This window comes from Trachurus japonicus, chromosome 2, assembly GCF_045865225.1.
Source record: "Trachurus japonicus isolate A0001 chromosome 2, Traja_1.0".
Taxonomy (NCBI): Eukaryota; Metazoa; Chordata; class Actinopteri; order Carangiformes; family Carangidae; genus Trachurus; species Trachurus japonicus.
Genome location: NC_140908.1, coordinates 10684595 through 10704170, shown reverse-complemented (window position 1 = coordinate 10704170; position 19576 = coordinate 10684595). Strand labels below are relative to the sequence as shown.

Below are 19576 nucleotides of genomic sequence, written 5' to 3'. Positions count from 1 at the left end.
GAGAACGCCATTATCTGTTTAATTCTTTATACCATTTCCCTGTACCCGCCTCATACTGAAGAGTTTTCTGTCATTGTGAAATGATGAATATTTGTTATCTGACTCGCAAACTTGCTTCATATGAGTTGAAAAATGAATATTCACTCATGTCTATTCATTTCGCCTTACCTGCCATCGCCTTCGAGACAACACTTGCTTTAGCATGGCTGTGCTGATGCTCTTGTTCGTCGGTGACTGTGAGACAAAAAGAGACAAGTGTCACCGTCTCAGCGGAGACATAAACAGGGTTCCTACACATTTGGAATTTCTTCCATACTTTTTCTAATTTCCAGACTTCTTGGTAAAAAAAAGATTAAAATATTTCTTGACATTGGTGTAAAAAGATGTGTATCATGTAGATACATTATGCAATTAATTGTTTGTTTTTATTATTCTGAATTTGTATGCCATTATGTCACCAAATAATTTGCAGGAGATTATAAATAACCCAAATAATTTCAGATAAAACCAAACCCAAATAAGTATTAAGATTAATACAATAGTTTCCATTTTCCATTCTTTTCCAGACCTGGAAATGTATAAAATCAAAGTCCAGACTTTTCCATACTTCCCGTACTTGCGTAGGAACGCTGTATAAATACAAACCCCATGACACAATAAAAAAAGACTGAGGCTAAGTGACTGACAGCTCACCTTGAACCAAGGATGACGCAGGCACTCGACGGCACTGGGCCTCCTAGGAGAGGGAGAAATATGCAAATGAGGAAGGAATGCACGGTAAATTATGACTGATAAACCAATGGGAGAGTCATCATGATGTTACTTACAATCTGTCCACCACCAAAAGTTTGATGACAAATCCTTTTGCTTCTTTGCAGAGGTCGGCAAACATGCTCTCTTCAAACGCCACGTTATAGTTCCTGATGTTTAAAGCGGTGGCTCTGTCGTTCTCACCAGCAAAAGGAGACACGCCAGTCAGACTGAAACAAACAAATAAATAACATTAAGATTTCCGATACTAGAATACACACAATGTGACAAAATAGTGCAATAAACAATCTATGTGACTTACCAGAGGTAAGTGATGACACCAACAGGCCTGTGAGCAGGGCACAGATAAAAAAAAACAAAAAAAAAAACAAGTGAATTTCAGATTCAGTGGGATTTTATTCAGCTGCAGATAACAAGGCAGTGCCTGCAGCGAGTAGTCACATCTAAACGCTAGAGAACAGGTGGCTCACCATATGTCTGTTGCCGTGGAGACGGGAGTTTGATTAACAATCTCTGGTGCAACATATTCTGGCGTGCCGTATTTGCAGTAGTAGCCCTCCGAAGTCTCCAGTCTCACTGCGTTTCCAAAGTCACAAATGCGGATCTGGTCGCTCCCAGGACTCGCCATGAGGATATTTTCTGGCTAGAAGAGGGTTGACCCAGAAACAAGAGTATTACCGGTAGTTATCTATAGGAATGTCAAACAATGGAAGAAAGAGTAATCAAGCTCGATCAAATAAACTGGACGCAGCAGCAGCGGATACCTTTATATCGAGGTGAGCGATGTTTTTTTGGTGAAGGTAACGAAGGCCCTCCAGAACCTGCTGAATGCTACAGCGGATCTGTGGAGAAACATCAGGGGATGAAGTTAAAAGTCATGTTACATAATGATGGCGCAGTGCAGTGAGAGGAAGCAGAAGCAAACCTCCAGCTCCATGGCGGTTGTTTTTTTGGCCATTCTTTCCAGAAACTCCTCGTGACATCTTCACACAAGAGTTGAGGAAAAAAAAGAAAAAGAAAAAGGCAGCGACTTGCCTGCACAGTTCAAACAGTAGGTGCATGAGAAATGAATTATAAATGAGCAAAACTCCCACACATCCCATATCTGGCTAATTCCACTCATCGGCGATGAGTCGGAGAGAAAGAGCTGTGCTGCGCTTCATTCATGCCTCCAGGGGACTGGAGAAGACATTAGGATTAATGCTGTGGAGCTGTAGTGTCCTTGAGATACATTTAAGTGCACTTTTAAACAATGAAGCCGATTCAATTTGAAACAGTGCTGCAGGAGAGGCAGTGTCTGTTTGATATAAAGATACAGACATATTTGCCCTCGCTAAAAATGTGTGTTGTTTGCTTTCAATTCCACATCAAAGGATGATTCAGCACATTAAAGGGCCCCAAACTGGCCCATTGCCATAATCCCTATAGTTTTAGGAGTAGGTTCGTTACCTTTAATTGTCGGTGCAAGCTATTTTTAGAACGGTGGAGCAGAGCCGTGAGCTGCTCAGAGCTACGCTACGGAGGCTCATGGGATTTCTTAGTTTCCCTCATCAAACTCATCAAATACACAATCCAACAACTCCAAAACGCTCTCATGCATGAATTTACCAAAAACGACTCCATCTCGTAAAGTTCTGTTATATTATAGCATGGTGAATGTGCAGGTCATAACAGAGCGTTTTAGAGTTTAGGATTATGTATTTGATGAGTTTGATGAGGGAAACCAAGAAATCCCATTAGCCTCCGTAGCGTAGCTCTGAGCAGCTCATGGCTCTGCTCCGCCGTTCTAAAAATAGCTTGCACCGACAATTATAGGTAATGAACCTACTCCTAAAACTATGATTATGGCAATGGGCCAATTTTCAAAAATGCTGAACTATCCCTTTAAAGTACGACAGCGGCTCTTATCACTGCACTGAAAAGGATACAGCTCTGTGATGAGCACCACCACGTCCTTCTTCTCAAAGGCGTCATGGAAGTAGAGAAGCCTCTCGTTGTCCAGCTCGGACAGCAGCTCCATCTCTCTGAGGGCCAAGGCTTTCCTCTTTCCCCTCGCCGAGGTGAACTTGGCAGCGAACTCGGCCTTGCCCTTCTTCTCCTTCACCCTCTTCACATAAGAGAAGGCGCCCCTGCACAGTCACACAGCGATGGCAACATGGTTTTTTATTCCGTTTAGCAGTGTAGGAAAAAAGGAGCAAAGGCATTAGCAGCATGTCTCTGTCTTCATGATCAGATCATACCACTTAACTGCATGTCGTTCCCCTCTCTGTGTCCCCAATTACCTTCTCTCTACAGTGGCTGGTTGAAGAAAGACTGCCAGTACATAGGCACTGAACAAAATGCTCCTGTAGGTGTTTAAAGCAATGGATTCCTGACTGTTTTGACCTTTTGTTCCAATTTCAGAGTGAATTCTTCTTTGCATGTGGCAGCACTATTGCAAAAGAACAAGTGCGACTAAAGGGAAGCAAAGGTCATTGTATTTCTTTCACTGCAAGGGAGGCGAGGATCTGAATCTGAATCTGAATCTCTCTTTCAGAGTCCACTGTTATGTTTAATAGCCGTCATCCATTTTCTGATGGAAAACACATTTCCCTGTCTGTCTGTCTGCGCTGCTGCTCCACAATTCACAGCGAACGTCTGTCTCCACCAAGTCACGGCAGAACAAATCATCCGTCGGCTAATGTATTCACTCCACTCAGGCTGGTGACTCATCTGTCGCTACTGTCTGGTGTTGTTAAGCAGGTGTGATCCCCACCCAACAGCCACTAATGTGAAGGGATGTGAGACGACATGAGTGTGTTGCTACACTTCGTACGCACTCACCTCCCTATCTCTTTGTGGATATCATAGTAATCCGTCAGACGCCTCATCTTCCTCAGGATGGTTCCCTCGTCCTCCATTGGCTCTGGAGCTTCCTTTCGCTCTGCACAGAGCACAGACAGGCACTTTTAATTTCATGTGTGTGTGTGTGTACATGTGTGCCAGCATCATGACAGATGGTTTCATTTTGTTCACTCATGTTGTCCTGCCCATATGGTGCAGATTTAGAGGTGCAATTTTCACCAACAGCAACAGCCACAGCTAGCTTTTAGAGGTGTGCACCGCGTCAGCAACTGGATGTAATCTCGGCTAAATCAGGAAATGGTGGAAACCAATTTTGAATCAGGCTTTTTATTTCCCACTGAATGATCTCTGTTCTTATTCTCACAGAGTTATAATCCCCTCTACAGCGAAGGCCAAAAGCTAAAAGTCGATGTTATTGGACCACAGACCTGTGTGAACTGTGAGCTCGGCCTTGCACGAGTTGGAGCCGGCCAGGTTCTTGGCGGTGCAGGTGTACACGCCCGAGTGTTCGGGGCGAGCGTTGAGGACGACGAGCGAATATTCCGGGTCATCGTACACGAATGTGAAGTGACTGCTCTCAGAGAGAAGCACATCATCCTGCAAAGAGATCAGCATCTATTATTAAAGCGGGTTTTAGACACTAATAGTGCTGCTAATTCAAATGTTGTTAAATACTGGCAGTTACATTCATGAAATTTAAATTATAGATCAAATTCATGTGTTTTTTCTGCAAGGGAAAGATAATGTTCCCTCTTTTTTTTAACACCGTTTTTAATACCGTACCTTATACCACAGAATATCCGGGTCTGGTTTCCCTTCAACCACGACAGCCAGACGACATGTCTCCGAGATGTGCACGTCCACGTCCTCCATGATGGTTTCAAACTTCGGAGGCACTGCGGAAACAAGGACAGGAAAAAAACAAAACATTAAAATCATTTTAGAGAGGTTATTTAAAATTAATGCACTTCAAAAAATAGCTCCAGTGCAACTTGAATTACAAATCACTGTTATTTATTGTTGCCAGGAATGAGTAGTAAGTTGTAAATGAAATCTGAAATAAATTCAATGCTAAATGAACTGACCTGCCAGAGCCAGCTGGAGCGTGCAGAGGTCACTGCCAAACTGGTTGCTGGCCGTGACCACCAGCTGGCCGATGTCCGTGCCTCTGATTCGCTGGAGCTTCAGTGTGTGTTGATCGTCGTCTGGCATGCTCATCTCACACGTCCCCGGTTTGTGGATCAGCGCGACCCCCCTCCTGAGGAACACAGAGACGGTATATCACAGTTACAGACTTCAAAGCAAAACCTGAACCCATTTCCCATTTCCAAAGAGCAGTTTTGTCCTATTTTGCCTTAAGATGCTGTCAAATGAAGCCTACAAATAAGCATTGATATGGACATAATCACAGATATTAATAAACGGAATGTAAATGTATTTTTACTGAGAATTAATAGCCCGTTTTTTGACTCGAGGATACTAAAAAATGAACAAAGCTTTCCTCTAAAAAACCACAGAACTCCACTGAGAATGTGCCCCAACATCAAATGCTGAATTCAATCAAAGCAATGTGAACCGCAGCTCCTCAGTTCTACTCCTCTGCATCTACACCCCCCCCCCCCTTTTTTTTTTTTTTTTAAAGGTTGAAGCAAGTTTGCATGGTCTATCCAAATTTATAAAACAGTTCCTGCTGAGAACTGAGCTCCAGCTGAGCCGGGGCCCCTGAGAGACTTCTACTGCCGGGGTTTCTTTGTTTGAAATGAGCACTTACTGTCAAAAAAATCAGACGTTCCGGTATTTAAACAAAGATTTAAAATTCATCATATCTGCACAACTCAGTCCCGAGGGTTTTATCTCTTGTTATTTTGCAAAATAGAAAAAAAAAGAAACACTCTGCACTGGCGTTGTCTTTAATCAGCCTGTTATTATTCTCCAGGGACAGAAGAACTTACCTTTTCCAGGTGATAACTGCATGCACGTGGTTTAGTGTGATGGTGATGCTCGCAGGTTGGTTCTCAACGACATACATGATGTCAGGTTTGTCCAGAATGATTGGTGCCTTCCTCAAATAGGGTCCTATGGAGGACAAACCAGAAGACATTCATTATCTACTTAAAGGGATAGTTCAACATTTTGGCAAATTGGCCCATTGCCATAATCCCTATAGTTTTAGGAGTAGGTTTGTTACCTTTAATTGTCGGTGCAAGCTGTTTTTAGAACGGCGGAGCAGAGCTGCGAGCTGAGGCTAATGGGATTTTTTTTTGGCTTCCGTAGCGTAGCTCTGAGCAGCTCGCGGCTCTGCTCTGCCGTTCTAAAAATAGCTTGCACCGACAATTAAAGGTAACAAACCTACTCCTAAAACTCTGGACCAGTGACATTGCCTTGGAGCCTCCAAGGCTCCGTACCTCTGTCCAGCAGCTGCACCAGGTCAGTGGAAGGCGACGGCTTGCTCAGCGTCTTGCCGGTAGACGTCAGGACTCTGAAAGCGTAGCGTGCGCCCTTGGACAGGGATGTGACGGTGTAGCTGGTCTCCCTCAGGTTAGAGGCCACGACGGACCACTGGATAGAACCCAGCGGCTGCTGCTGGACCACGTAGACCAAGGAGCCGGTTTCTGCGGACACACACGGAGTTCTGTCGCTTAGTTAAATGTGCGATATCCAGGCCGAGTGTCACACTGCGATCAGAGAAGCTCAGTGAACTTACCAAATGAACTGTCGAGCCTCTTTGGTCTCTTCCAGCTCAGGCTGATGGTTTTCCCTGTGATAGCTTCTATCACTGGAGGACCATCAGGCGGGTCAGGGACTATGTCTGTTTTAAAATGAGTAGATGGATTAATAAACATATAGTGTGTGTGTGCAATTCAAGCACCGGTATGCACAATAACTCCCCACCTGTGACATATAGATGTGCATAGCAGGCTGCTTTGCCCATTTTGTTGGAGATGACGGCCTTGTAGACGCCTCCGTGAGCGTGACAAGTGCTGCGAATGACCAGACTGTGGACATCCCTGTCTGAAGAACACACGCGCACGTTTCTTATTCACTATCGCAAGCACAAAATACAAACTGACAGCGTTTCTCGGTAGCGGGCTCTTTGCTTACACTGGGTCATTTTGCGTTCCTCGCTGCTTTCGATGAGTTTGCCGTTGTGGTGCCACGCGATGGTCGGGTAGGGCAGGCCCGCCACCTTGCACTTCAGCGCCGTCTCTTTCCCTTCGACGACCTCCACGTCAGCCAGAGGTTTGACGAAGTCCGGCATGGTCCTCTTCTCCACCTCGCTCTCCAGCTGTTCAGGCTCCTCTGGGATGGACGGCATCTTCTCCAGCTTGGCCCTGAGGAAAGAAGGAGCGGTGATTGACTAGTCTATTTAACATTGCTCATCATTTATTCACTTTTGTGAATATGCTCTGAATGCAGAGATGCATTAGAAGTCAAATATATCGTTTTGTTGGTCTCCATTTTGTGCAGTTTGATATTTTTTTATTCACTTCTGTACATGCAGTTGTCATGGTCCTCCTCAGTTTCATTCATGTGCCCTGAAATGCACTTTGCATTTAAAGAGCATAAAAATAAAGAGCAAAATGAGTTTTTAAAGGCTTTAAAAAAAAAAATCTTGGTTTGAATTCTATAAAAGTGGGTCGTGACTTAATGACCATGGGAAAATGTGGGTCCCAGAGTGAGACTAGTTGAGAACCCCTGCTTTAAAGCATCACGCTGGCTCGTAGAGATGTTTTCCATCTGAATGACTTGACTTACATGTGAGATGAGATGGCAGCTCTGGGCTCCTGCATGTAGAGCTCAGCGGTACATTCAGACTTCCCGTGTACGTTCTGAGCGACGGCCGTGTAGAAGCCCTCGGTGCTGCTGCTGACGTGGGCGATGACGAGCGAGTGGCGACCCCCCTCTTGAAGGATGCGGACGTTATCGCTCTCCTCCACTCGCGTCTCTGAAAGAAACGACAACGTGACACAACGGACGTCGCATCTCCTTCGAGTCATCGCTAAAGCGCCGTGCCGTACCGCGCCGCTGAGATTCTTACCAAAATGCATCCACGTGACTCGGGGAGCAGGTGACCCGCTCACCTTGCAGTCAAACCTGGCGGTGCGACCTTCGATGACCTCCAGGATGTCCAGTTTACGGGTGAACAGAGGCTCCTTGGATGGAGTGACCCTCAGGTTTGCGCTTGAGGTCAACTCCTCTGCGAAAGCAATTATGCATATTTTAAAGGGATGGTTCAACATTTCCCTATAGTCTTAGGAGTAGGTACGTTACCTTTAATTGTGGGTGCAAGCTGTTTTTTAGAACGGCGGAGCAGAGCCGTGAGCTGCTCAGAGCTACGCTACGGAGGCTAATGGTATTTCTTGGTTTCCCTCATCAAACTCATCAAATACACAATCCAAAAACTCCAAAACGCTCTGGTGGACAAGTTGTGACGTGCACATTCACCACGCTATGAGATAATAACGGAACGTTACGAGACAGAGTTGTTTTTGAGGCAAATGCAGAGACTGCTTGCCGAAAAACTGCCCCCGACGGGAACGTGCATCAACGGTTTTGCATGAATTTAACTTAAAAAAGCTTGCACCGACAATTAAAGCAGAACTATGCAGCTCGGCCGGAAATAGCTCGCTCCTTCGTTGGTTTCTCTTTTTTTCCCTCTCCGGAGCTCCCCCACAGTTCTGGGAGGCACATGTCACTGTCGTAAAAAAAAAAAAAAAAAACTCGCCGCCGCCACCTCCTCCACCCCCCCTACACGTGCTTGTGTTTACTGCTGTTTGCTAAGCCCTGCTAACACCGAGCTAACGCTAACACGGCGCTAACACGGAGCTAATGCTAACACCGAGCTAACGCTATGCTAACACGGAGCTAATGCTAACACGGCGCTAACGCTAATACAGCCACACACAGGCACAAAGACACAGACATACACACACAGGAATAAAGGTTCCAAAACGCGAAGGTGTGTGTGTGTGTGTGTGTGTCATGATGTATTACATTATCTTATAAAAGACCCATGGTGTGTGTGTCTGTGTTAGCATTAGCTCCCTGTTAGCCACAAGCTGAACTTCATCAGTAAACATTTCATGTTTCCATGGTTTCCTCCGACTTTCCGAACTCAAACCAATCACGATTCGTGACATGCATGACGTCATATGCGTTCTTATCTCGTACTGCCGTAAAGCAGTTTCTCGCGATACTTCTATCCATTGACGAGATTTGTAACACCGAGACGGACGACTGATCTTGCAAGTGCGGTTTTCAGCCAGTGGGGGGGGTGAGCGCATTGGCCTAGACCCCATTCACTTCATAACAGGTCACTCAACCATCACAGTGACTCTGAGCCACAATAATTAGGGTGAAGTCAGGTAAAATGGGCCACTTTTTGGTAAACGACTAATAAGACCATCAAAAATGCTATGCATGAAATCCATTGATATTTTTAAAAACCAACATAGGTCTCTTAAATGTTTCTGTGTGAAAAAAAAATTAAAAAGTATAATTATTTTGGAATTATGAGAGTTAAAGTATCGGGATATTCCCTCTCGAGGTACGATGAAGGTTCAGGTAAAATGGGCCAGCCGTTCAGTTAAATTGGGCCAAGAGAGAACAACAAAGTAATTTTAGCAGAAATCATTAAAATTTTAATAATTAATTGACACTACTACTAAACTACAACACTAAACTTAACATTAACAGTAAAAACATAAGAGGTTGAAGACATTTTTTAATCTTAAAATGCATTTTAAAATTACATGATCATGTTGTTGCTATGCTCTTTGTTAACTGAATATGTTATAGGCTCTTTTACTGTGTGTGTATGTGTGTGTGTGGCATTATAGATGCCATTTTTCCCCCCACAGTGCTAATGGCACCATGAGTGGCACTGACCAACCTTGGATATATATCTAACTTTGAACATGTTTTGCACCCTCAATTTCTGTGTAACTTCAGTGTAAGACTGTGTTTTGTATGTGGCCCATTTTAGCTGAAATGCATGGCTCAATTTACCATGATGCATTAAGGTAAATTGAGCCACCCACAAAAAATGCATTTAAATTAAAAATAAGTAAGCTTAGCAAGAATTTTGCATTCTATCCAATGGGGGGAATCACAATGTGTATTATAAATCACATTTTTTATTGTAGATCTGTTTTTTTACGGAGTTATCAACCTTATCAGTTTCAAGTGAAATTTGTTTGCCAGGCCACTTTTCGCACACTTCTCCTCAGCAGGCTGGATATAAAGCATTGTCCCACCCAAAACAGCAACCAGAGACCACTCAAATCAATTGTTTTTTTTTCAAGTACAGTTGTAGCAACAATTTGAAATCATTTACAGCCATTGCCTGTTAAAACTTAAAAAGCTAGGAGGCTCAAACCTTAACTGGCTCATTTTACCTGATGGCCCAATTTACCTGATGTCACCCTACAGCCCAATTCCTGCATAGTTCTGCTTTAAAGGTAACAAACCTACTCCTAAAACTATAGGGATTATAGCAATGGGCCAATTTGCCAAAATGTAGAACTATCCCTTTAAAGGGTGACGTCAAATGTATCAAATCTAATCAAGATGGAATAAAAACATGATGCAAGGTGTGAAATTTGAAATGATGCAGCCTATACTCATATACTATTTTTCATCATCATCATATAAACAACCACAACCTACATGGCAGAGCTGGGAGGAACAGATATGAACATGCATTCTCCATTGTTTCTCAAATAAAACAGAGGCAACAGTGTTTGTGGTTTTACCTTTGGCAGTGCTTAGCTTGCAAGTGTATGTCCCACTATCATCCTCATGAACTGAATTTAGCAGCAGCCGGCACCTGAAAGAACACAGTCGCCTTAAAAAAAGTATCCAGATTTATCTGGGACAATAACCCACTTTCCTGTATCCATTTTTCAGGCTCTTACATAATAAAACAATATCTACAATTAAGAACACAGGGACATCAGCAAAGGAGCTTTAATCAGTAATGAACCCACCTCTTTCCATCAAAGTGCATCTTACAGTTGAGCAGTGCCGGCTGGATCAGCTTCCCGTTGGACAGCCAGTCCACGTCCACGTTTGGCGGCCCCGCGATGAGACACTCGAACATGGCCGACTCTCCAGCCCGCACCGCCACGTCTTTTACGTCCTTTATGATTTTCAGCGTTTGTGCTGTAGCTGCGGATCACAACACAAGAGGGGGGAAACGTTACAGGGTGTTTTATTCCAGCGGGATGAAACGACACAGGTTTTTGGTCTTTGGTTACTCACACGTGACCTCCACTCTGCACTCGGCCTGCTCGCTGCCATACTCGTTGATGATCTTGCAGACGTACGGCCCGGCGTCCGACCTCTGAGCCCAGCTGATTCTCAATTCGCTGGTGCCGTCATCCGTCTCCTGCGTGGCGAAGCGCCCCGCCGTCTTTATGGTGACTCTGTCCTTCAACCTGGGTCAATACAAAGTGGCTGTCACAGTCGTTTATACTCAGGTGTTTAACAGAGTGTGTATGTGTGTGTGTGTGTGGGTGACCTTGGCTGAGGTAATGGCTTCAGGTGTCTACTTAAGATGTCTGTTTGCAATAAAGCTTTCAGGGAAGGAGACTCACCAGTAAACCATGGGTTTGGGCTGCCCTCTGATCTTCGCTGAGATGACGACATCTTGACCCTCAATTATCCATTGGTCACATGGTGCCACCTTTAAAAGACACAATATAGTGTCTCTTTAGTTTAGAGTGCAGAAAAACAATAAAAAAAATCTTCATCAGGCCTGTAACCTGCTGTTTGGGGTCGATATTAGAATAGAAAGTGCACAGCAAAAACTCAAAATCTTTCCAAGAATATTTGTCTTATTTCTTGTCAAAATGTCTAATTTCTATTCAAACTAATCTCTTTCCACTTAAAACAAGACTCGTCACCTAAAAATTAACTTGTTTTTAGATCATTTTCACTTGTTTCAAACAAATTTTCACTTGAAATAAGTAGAAAAATCTGCCAGTGAAAGCAGGTTTTTTGTGCTTGTAATAAGAAAGAAAAACTTGCTCCACTGTCAGATTTTTCTACTTATTTCAAGTGAAAATATGTTTGAAAAAAGTAAAAAATGTCTTAAAAACAAGCTACTTTTTAATGTGATGAGTCTTATTTTAGGTATAATGAGATTTGTTTTGACTAGAAATGACATTTTGACTAGAAATAAGACAAATATACTTGGTAAAACATTTGAGTTTTTGCAGTGTGAAGCTCAGATCTAAAAAGTGAACCCATATTTCTACCTGAAACGATGGAAGCTCTTTAAAGTGGACACTTTTGCTCGGAGCTGGCAGGTCCCCGACCTCCATGGCCTCCTCCTGAGGGCTCAGGTACTCCTCATCTGACTGGCCCGGACTGCTGACCTCCAGGGAATCCGCTGCTTTTCCATAATGCGTGCGCGTGGGCTCTGGAGGGAACAGGTGAAGCCACAGACTTTCAACCCTGCTGCTGCTACGTCTAATTGACTTTTCCTCGGGTTCATGAAAATGTCAACTCTGATTTGCACACTCCGTAACTCCAGTAATTAAGTGCAAAATCTCTCTGAAATATGGTTTAGCGCCGGCGCCGGGGGTGGACTCGCTTAAACCTTTGGATGGGAACAGTCTGTCAGAGCTCTGATGTTTACAGTCTTCGCTCGCCTTGAGATGACAACGATTTTCTGCCAAGATGGACAACTTGTTGGCAACCACGTGCACCCACATCAACACACACATACACATACGCATAGAAGTGACCGTAACCGAACAGATAATGAATTAATCCCTTAATCCCTGGCCCAATCATTCGCTTATTCCAGTCACAGTCACAGTGTCTCTGGACTCCTGGCAGTTTCTACACAAGTCAGAATGAATTCACAGCTGGGTGGAGAAATATAAAAAAAAAACACCACCACCCTGCTTCTCTTTCAGACTTGACTTCTGGCATGAGCAGATAACACAGTGGAAATGAATAAAAACCCATCAGTGGAACCGAATTAAGACGTGTCCTGCTTTGAGAGAACAAAAACAGCAGAGTGAATGGAAGTGTGCACAAATTACTTATTAAACTAACTCAACAGGCTGAAAGGAGGGGAAACAAGGTCATCTGCTGGAATGAATAGATACTAAAAAAACTGTACACATCCAACAACTGAGCTATGGCGACAAAACAATCACTTCTAACCAAAAGACACAACTTAACTTCCATCGAGTGATTATATTAAGCAAGCATCCGGTGTGTTCGACTAAAAAAGGGAAAAATAACAGAATAACCTACCGAGAGTCACATCTCTGAGCAGCGTCTGTGCACCAGGGGGATAACTCCCGGGAGTATTTACGTAAACCTGCCAACTCTTACACAACCGCTGCACAGTCTGAGCCCGCTAACCTTCCCTCTCCTCTCAGCCCTGTCCTCTACTCTCCTCTCTGCCTTCTGTCACTGTCATGTCCATCCTGAAGCTCCCACAGGAGCTGCTGGAAAGTTCAATATCGGGTGGATGAAAGCAATGGGAGTGTGAGATAAATAAAAATCTGAGAATTTACAAGCTTTTTTGATATTTAAAAAAAAAACAAAAAACACTATCAATCTCCTCCTTGATATAATCGGACATGTTTTCTAGTCTGTAAACCACTCTCTTCCGCTATTTGTCCGACTAAACCAGCGAAAATGACTCATAATCTCCCACCACACTTTGACAACTCCGACTCAAGGCATGAAATGTAGCGAGATAAAAGAACTTGCAGCAGTAATCTCTCACAGGGGCATAAAGCAGACTGCAATTACCAGAGAGAACAAGAGGGGCGGCTAAAAATACTCCTTAGACTCCACAGGCCTAATATGGCAACGCAGGCCCCCGTGCTGCTGCTGCTGCTGCTGGTTGAGACGGCACCGGAGCGTACGCACACATTTTGTTGACAAAAACCGGGGGAAGAGCAAGTTGCGCTTACAGTACATGAGCTGAATCAACACTCAGGGAAGAGTTACAAACTTTTGCACACAATATAAACAACGCATCATCCGCGGGGCGCATTTCTAACCTGAACCGTCTCCAGGGGGAATATTTATTCTGTTCCTCCCTGATTCTGAATGCCACAGCTGCCTTTGAGACTCATGAGACCTCTGTGTGACGGGGGCAGCTCTGCGTTTTTTTGTTTTTTTTGTTGTTGTATTTTTTTGAATTCGCACCGAAGGGGAGCTGGATGCTTTTAAGAATTAATGGGTTGCTATGGAAACTATCGCTGCGAGGAGCCGCGGTCGGGATGCTGAGCTCCAGCAGGCCTTTGTAGTCATTAAGACAGAATGTCAGGCGGAGGAGGGCTGGCAGTGGATTAAAGCGGAGGTTCGTGTGTGTGAGTCAACATGTTCATGTGCCTCAGCCTCAGCCTTTGTCTTCATTTAAATCTGCGTTACAGTATGTCGTGCGATGCTTTTACAGCAAATTATGGGACGCTTTTCGCTTCCCCGGCTCTCACCTGACTGGATGAGATGGATTCTGGCGCTGCAGGACGCTCGGCCCGCCGCGTTGACGGCCGCGACGCAGTACGAGCCGGCGCTGCTCGGCCTCATCTGCTTTATCAACAGACTGTGCCTCTCACCCTCGGCCTTCACCGCGTGCAAGGCGTCGCTCCGCAGCTCCACATTATTCTTCCTCCATGTCACTGAGGAAACAGGCAGCAGAGATGACAAACGGCCAGTAAAACCCTCCCACAGAAAACAACAAATATAGCACAATCCACCTTTTTCAGAGATGTGGAATGAATAGAGCTATTTGTTTTTCTTCTTATTACATATATTTTTTAATTTTTACACAGATTATAAAACAGAATTTGATGTGCCCACATAAAAAATGTTGTTTTCCACCACACATCTTACAGTTTTTCTATCCTGGTACTTGAGACACAATGACCACAACATGTAACTCATGCACTAACCCTTTAACTGTAACTGTATAGAGTAAATTCTTCTGTTTTGTATGTACTGTAGACCACTGTATGTGTAACTTTGTGTTGGGTGGGATGTACACTTTGTATTTTGTTTTTGAGGGTAAAATACAGTAAAATATATTTGTTACAGTGTATTTGTGTGTTCTGAGTATAAAAACAATATTATATATATATAATATAAAAATAAAAAATACAAAAAAATATTTTACAACACACTTATGCATATAATGTCTGTAGTAAGTCTAACACTGACCAAAAAAAATGGCCTAAGTCAATATGATGAATGGAGAAGAAGTGTTTTCCATTCATCATAGTGTTTTACATTACATAAATGTCTAATATGATGGTTTGTGTGTGTCATTTGAAAACAAAATACCATTTTGAGAAGAAATAACATGTAAAGTTTCATTTTGCAGGAGAATTGTGTGGTTTTGCCCATTGTGTGTGTGTGTGTGTTTTGGTTTGTGTGTAGAGTTCTGAGAGTACGAGGCACGCTTTCAGAAAATGTGTGTAAACAATCGAGAAAAACTGGAACAAAGATGTACCTCAGATTCAGATTTGATATCATACTATTCCCGCCGCATTCAAAAAGCAACCACAAAACATAGACAAACTCCAACAGGGTGATGTGAGTTGTACCTGTAGGGGGTGGGCTCCCAGTGATGATACATTTCAGTGTGACCTCTGAGCCGCTGCGTGCCGCCGTGTCCTCGATCGGCCTCTCAAACACCGGGCCCTCAGCTGGCTCCTCGTCGGCAGACAGGTAGGAGTCATCGGAGGAGCCCCCTGGAGACCACAGGTCACCGTTTGTTCACTCTGTGCTCTGTCACCTGCTTTTCTAAATAGGTCAGGCTCCAAAATCAGTCTGGCTGGCTCCTTTCTTTCCTTTTTTTTGGGTTCCTCGCATGAAATGAGTTCATTCATTAAGTCTAGACCCTGCAGCGACACTGCATGTGATTAATTTTCCACTGTGGACAATGAAACAGATACATCTTTTCATCTTCTCATCAACTCTGGTGCAGTTTTACTTCCCCCCCTTCTCAGGGCCAGCAGCTACGTCTTTACGCACCTCAGCTCTGCCTTCATTATTCATCGGCGCTGTTTAATTTAAGACTTTCACCCAGACGCTCATCAACAAACATGGTGAAAACATGTCCTACCTTCCTCCGGAGACCGGGGCTGAGCGGATCGACCTCTTTTGCTCTTGCGCGCTCTCCCCTCTTTCCTCCTCGTCCTGCTCTCCTGGTTGCCCCTGTCCGCGTCGCATTCTGTCTCCATGGGTTCGTCCTCCACCAGGATGGTTGGGATGTTGACCTTCAGGGCCGGAGACGTCCGTCCCGCCTCCGCCTTCCTCCTCTTCAGCAGCGGGCTGATGGAGGGAGTGGGCGACGGGGTGAGCCGAGGGGGCTTGGGTGGATAATTGGACCACGGTTCCTTCGCTGTGATTGGGGACGCTCTCTTCCCACTTGGGCTGGCTGATCTGTGGTCTGTTTTGTTGTCCATCCTGTTGTCTCTCTTGGGGTCCGTCCCCAGGTCTCTCCGGTAGGAGGAGGAGGACGTGGATTTGTGGGACGAGGCAACAAGTGTGTCTTTGTCATCTGCTGCAGAGCTTTGTGTTTTTTCCCTGTGTGCAAAGACAAAAAAGCTGTTATGTAATACTGACAACATGTCACGTTAATGATTTTTAAGAAAGTTTTTCAATTTTGTGAGGAAACTACTGAACTTAAAAGGACAACAAGCAAAAGTAATTCTCTAAAAAGACACAAATTCATGAGTAAAGATCATCCTCAAACCTTGCGAGGCTTGTCCTTGTGGCTGTTGGCAATGGTTGCCCTGGTAACTGGTGAACTGGTGCCGTCTCCATGGTAACAGAGATTTTCCCTGTGCTTCCCTGTGATGAGCTGTCCGCAGCCTTCCCCTGTGAATCCGGCTGTGTCATCTTCTCCTTTCCAGGGTTGTTACTTTGATTCCGCAGGTCTGTGCCTCGGGCCCCGGGTGAGAGCTGCACTCCGCCGTCCCCCTCCCTCCCTACAACTTTCCTCTCCTCCAGCGCTCGCTCCCTCGCCTCCAACTTTTTCACCACCTGCGGAGGGATGGGCTCTAGTTTGGCGGTGGTCAGCCTCTCCTTCTGTGACAGCTGCTCGGTGGAATACGCCTTCTTCAAGCTGGGTTTCCCCACCAGTTTCTTGATCCTCTGGAGCTCCTCCGCAAACTTGCTCTGGTAGTTCTGGACCCTCTGGGAGTAGCTGGTCTTGTCCTCTAAAGACGAGGCCCGCTGCTTGAACGCCGCTCGTTTCTGGGATGCTGCGCCCTGCGACGCCCGGCCCTCCTCTTTCCCGGGGCCTCCTGTCCTCTTTCCGCCGCCGTTGTCGTCCGAGTCGAAGGAAGCCGCCCTGCCGGCTCCTCCCGGCAGATCCACGCTCGCCTGTCGCTCCTCGAAAGCGCGGACCCTGTCGAAGATCTTGGGCGCAGTGCGAGCCAGCTTGGGCGTCATTGTAACGCTGTTAACACCGGCCGACCGGTCTGCTTTAGAAGAGCAGGGATCTGAGGGTTTGGCTTTATCCAGGTCATGATTTGGGACACTGATGCTGTTTTTGTGTGTGGTGGGAGGTGGCTGGGGAGAAGACAGGGGGACGCGGGAGGAGAGCCCCTGTGATCCATCAGCAGTTTGAGTCCTGGAGGGGTGAGGATTCAGGGGAAATGGAGGTGTGAAGTTAGAGCTCTGGTGCAGTTGCCATAGATTTTGGAGGAGTCATAAAAAAGCTGATGAACGTCCCTTTGTGTCATTGTTGTCTTGTTATGTTTTCATATTTATCAGTGAGTCCCTTGTGTGTCATCTGTGCTCTTTTGTGTCTCATTTACAGAGAACAACACAAAAAACAATGCAAAATGCAATGGCAGAGAAAGGAATAAGAAATAACAGAAATAATGTTCCCACATATGAGATTTCTCTACAACTTTGAACAAACTTATTTCAACTGTGATGAAGTGGAAAAACCTCAAAGATACTAAACTGGAAATCAGAACTGCAGACTCACAACAGACATGGACTCGTATAAAATGTGCCCCCCCCCCCCCCTGCTTTAACTTCAAATTCAAAAAACATCATGCCAAAAAAAGAACCATGATCGTTAATTTCTGAGAATATTCATGCTAATATTAGCTTGGACCAAAGCCAGCGACCCATGCATGCCACAGCAAACCTATAAAGATGTGGTGTTAATCCAAACGTGAGGGGCTGCTCTGGAAAACATGCAGTGGGTAAAAAGAGTAATCACTTTTTTCAAGAAGTGCTGAATAATATGTCTGCAGGTTGTCCTCTCTAATGCCTAGAATAAATATCAGCAATGATATTTTGTGAGACTTGTTAGGTTGAAACCAAACCACACTCACACCAACAGAAACACAGAGTCAAAGGAAAGTGTGATATCTAAATAAAAATGGGCAATAACAACACTGGTTGAAAAAGGCTTGAACAAATGAAATAAGAATAAATAAATGAAAAACTTCTATAACTTACAACATATATATTACAATTACTGTATGTTGGGTCTATGGAGGATATAATGTCTTGTATTATGTGTCAGTTTTCTTTGCAATTTGGGGTTTGTGGCCAGTCTTTGTTGTATTGTGGAATCCTCAAATTAAAAAGCCATGTGCTATAACGGCATAGAAAATGTTCTCCCTCTGTAGAGGCTGAACATGCTCCCGTAGTAGTCGCTGCCCACAGAAACACTTTCCTCTGACCCCTGAACAGGCCGGGCCAGGTTAGCGTGAGACGCCCGGATCAGCGGTTCCACACCCAGGTGCCGGACAGGGGGGGCCCCCTCGGCGGGACCCCCGCCCAGAGCTTGCCTGGCTGGATTTGTGGGGTCCAAATGGGGCCCCGGGGGGCGGGAGCCCAAAGCGCGGAGCTCTCGCTCCACAACTGGGTCATAGGCGCCAGGGAGGGTGGCCCTGCGGTCTGAAGCATCGGGGTTATAGTCCATCAGCCGTCCTCCCTCACCTGCAGAGAGATGATGGACCACAGTCTAGTTATCACAACACAAAGTGCTTTAAAGGGATACTTCACCCAAAATCCACAATTCACCAATTTTCTACTCACCGTCATGCCAAGGAAGGGTTCAGAGAACTTTCTGAGTTATCAAAACGCTTTAGGAGTTCCAGGGGGGGTCCAGCTGGTAACGGATTTTCATATAATGGCGGCGGATGGTGCTCACTTTTGAATCGTCCAAAACACACGCTATGAAACATCCAGATACCTCCATACAGCTCGTCTGTACTGACCCAAGTGTCCTGAAGCCGTGGTATGAAAAAGTTGTTTGGAAAAAATTAATTTGTTCTCTGTTTTTATCCTTGTTGTAGATTAGATCCTTGTTCGAGATTTGCTGCGAGATGTTGGTTCGTCGTTGTAAACCATTGGATGTTTCATAGTGTGTGTTTCGGACGATTCAAAAGTGAGCACAATCCGTCGCCATTATATGAAAATCCGTTGCCAGCCGGACCCCCCCTGGAACTCCAAAAGCGTTTTGATGACTCCTTCCTTGGCATGACGGTGAGTAGAAAATTGGTGAATTATCGATTTTGGGTGAAGCATCCCTTTAAAGAAGAAAAATGTGTAATATAATAACAAAAAAAGAAACACTTTTAAATAAAAAGATGAATTAATTAAGTGAGAGTTGAAGCAATACAAAGAGCAAAGAGAATCCTGAGTTGGCAGAAAATGACTGAGGTAGAGACGAGTGCAGGAAACTCATTAAAGATCAAAAGGGGAAAGATGGATAAAGAGTCTATTGATCGGCTGCAAACAGGAAATGAAACAAATGCATGGGCTACGTTGCGGAACGTGCACCACTTAAACGGATCCTCCCCCCCATCACAAATCAGGTAGTGATTGACGTTTTAGTGATGAGCGACGGAGACAGGAATGCTTTGGCAGCGAAAACGGAAAAGAACAGTCAGCATCTTTCATTCACCACGGACGGAAACCTTGAAACAGCACGCAGCGACGGAGCCCAGGA

General features: G+C 44.9%; 1 protein-coding gene across 5 annotated transcripts in view; it reads right to left on the bottom strand.

Annotated features, from left to right (window-relative positions):
- spega (striated muscle enriched protein kinase a) overlaps nt 1–19576 on the bottom strand; it is a 48156-nt gene that overhangs the window by 10306 nt on the left and 18274 nt on the right. For all 5 annotated transcript variants that reach the window (XM_085800172.1, XM_085800160.1, XM_085800181.1 and 2 more), the window contains 29 exons: nt 18411–18561; nt 16349–17230; nt 15716–16179; nt 15195–15341; nt 14085–14270; nt 11877–12040; nt 11214–11302; nt 10879–11054; nt 10605–10785; nt 10371–10444; nt 7655–7813; nt 7372–7561; nt 6718–6947; nt 6508–6627; nt 6320–6424; nt 6021–6227; nt 5568–5691; nt 4701–4873; nt 4399–4511; nt 4044–4212; nt 3595–3694; nt 2700–2900; nt 1697–1754; nt 1536–1613; nt 1242–1414; nt 1073–1099; nt 828–980; nt 694–736; nt 169–234 (listed from right to left, as the gene is read on the bottom strand). In XM_085800172.1, coding sequence (XP_085656298.1) covers nt 169–234; nt 694–736; nt 828–980; nt 1073–1099; nt 1242–1414; nt 1536–1613; nt 1697–1754; nt 2700–2900; nt 3595–3694; nt 4044–4212; nt 4399–4511; nt 4701–4873; nt 5568–5691; nt 6021–6227; nt 6320–6424; nt 6508–6627; nt 6718–6947; nt 7372–7561; nt 7655–7813; nt 10371–10444; nt 10605–10785; nt 10879–11054; nt 11214–11302; nt 11877–12040; nt 14085–14270; nt 15195–15341; nt 15716–16179; nt 16349–17230; nt 18411–18561 — 5003 coding nt within the window. The remainder of the gene's footprint in view (nt 1–168; nt 235–693; nt 737–827; nt 981–1072; nt 1100–1241; nt 1415–1535; nt 1614–1696; nt 1755–2699; nt 2901–3594; nt 3695–4043; nt 4213–4398; nt 4512–4700; nt 4874–5567; nt 5692–6020; nt 6228–6319; nt 6425–6507; nt 6628–6717; nt 6948–7371; nt 7562–7654; nt 7814–10370; nt 10445–10604; nt 10786–10878; nt 11055–11213; nt 11303–11876; nt 12041–14084; nt 14271–15194; nt 15342–15715; nt 16180–16348; nt 17231–18410; nt 18562–19576) is intronic.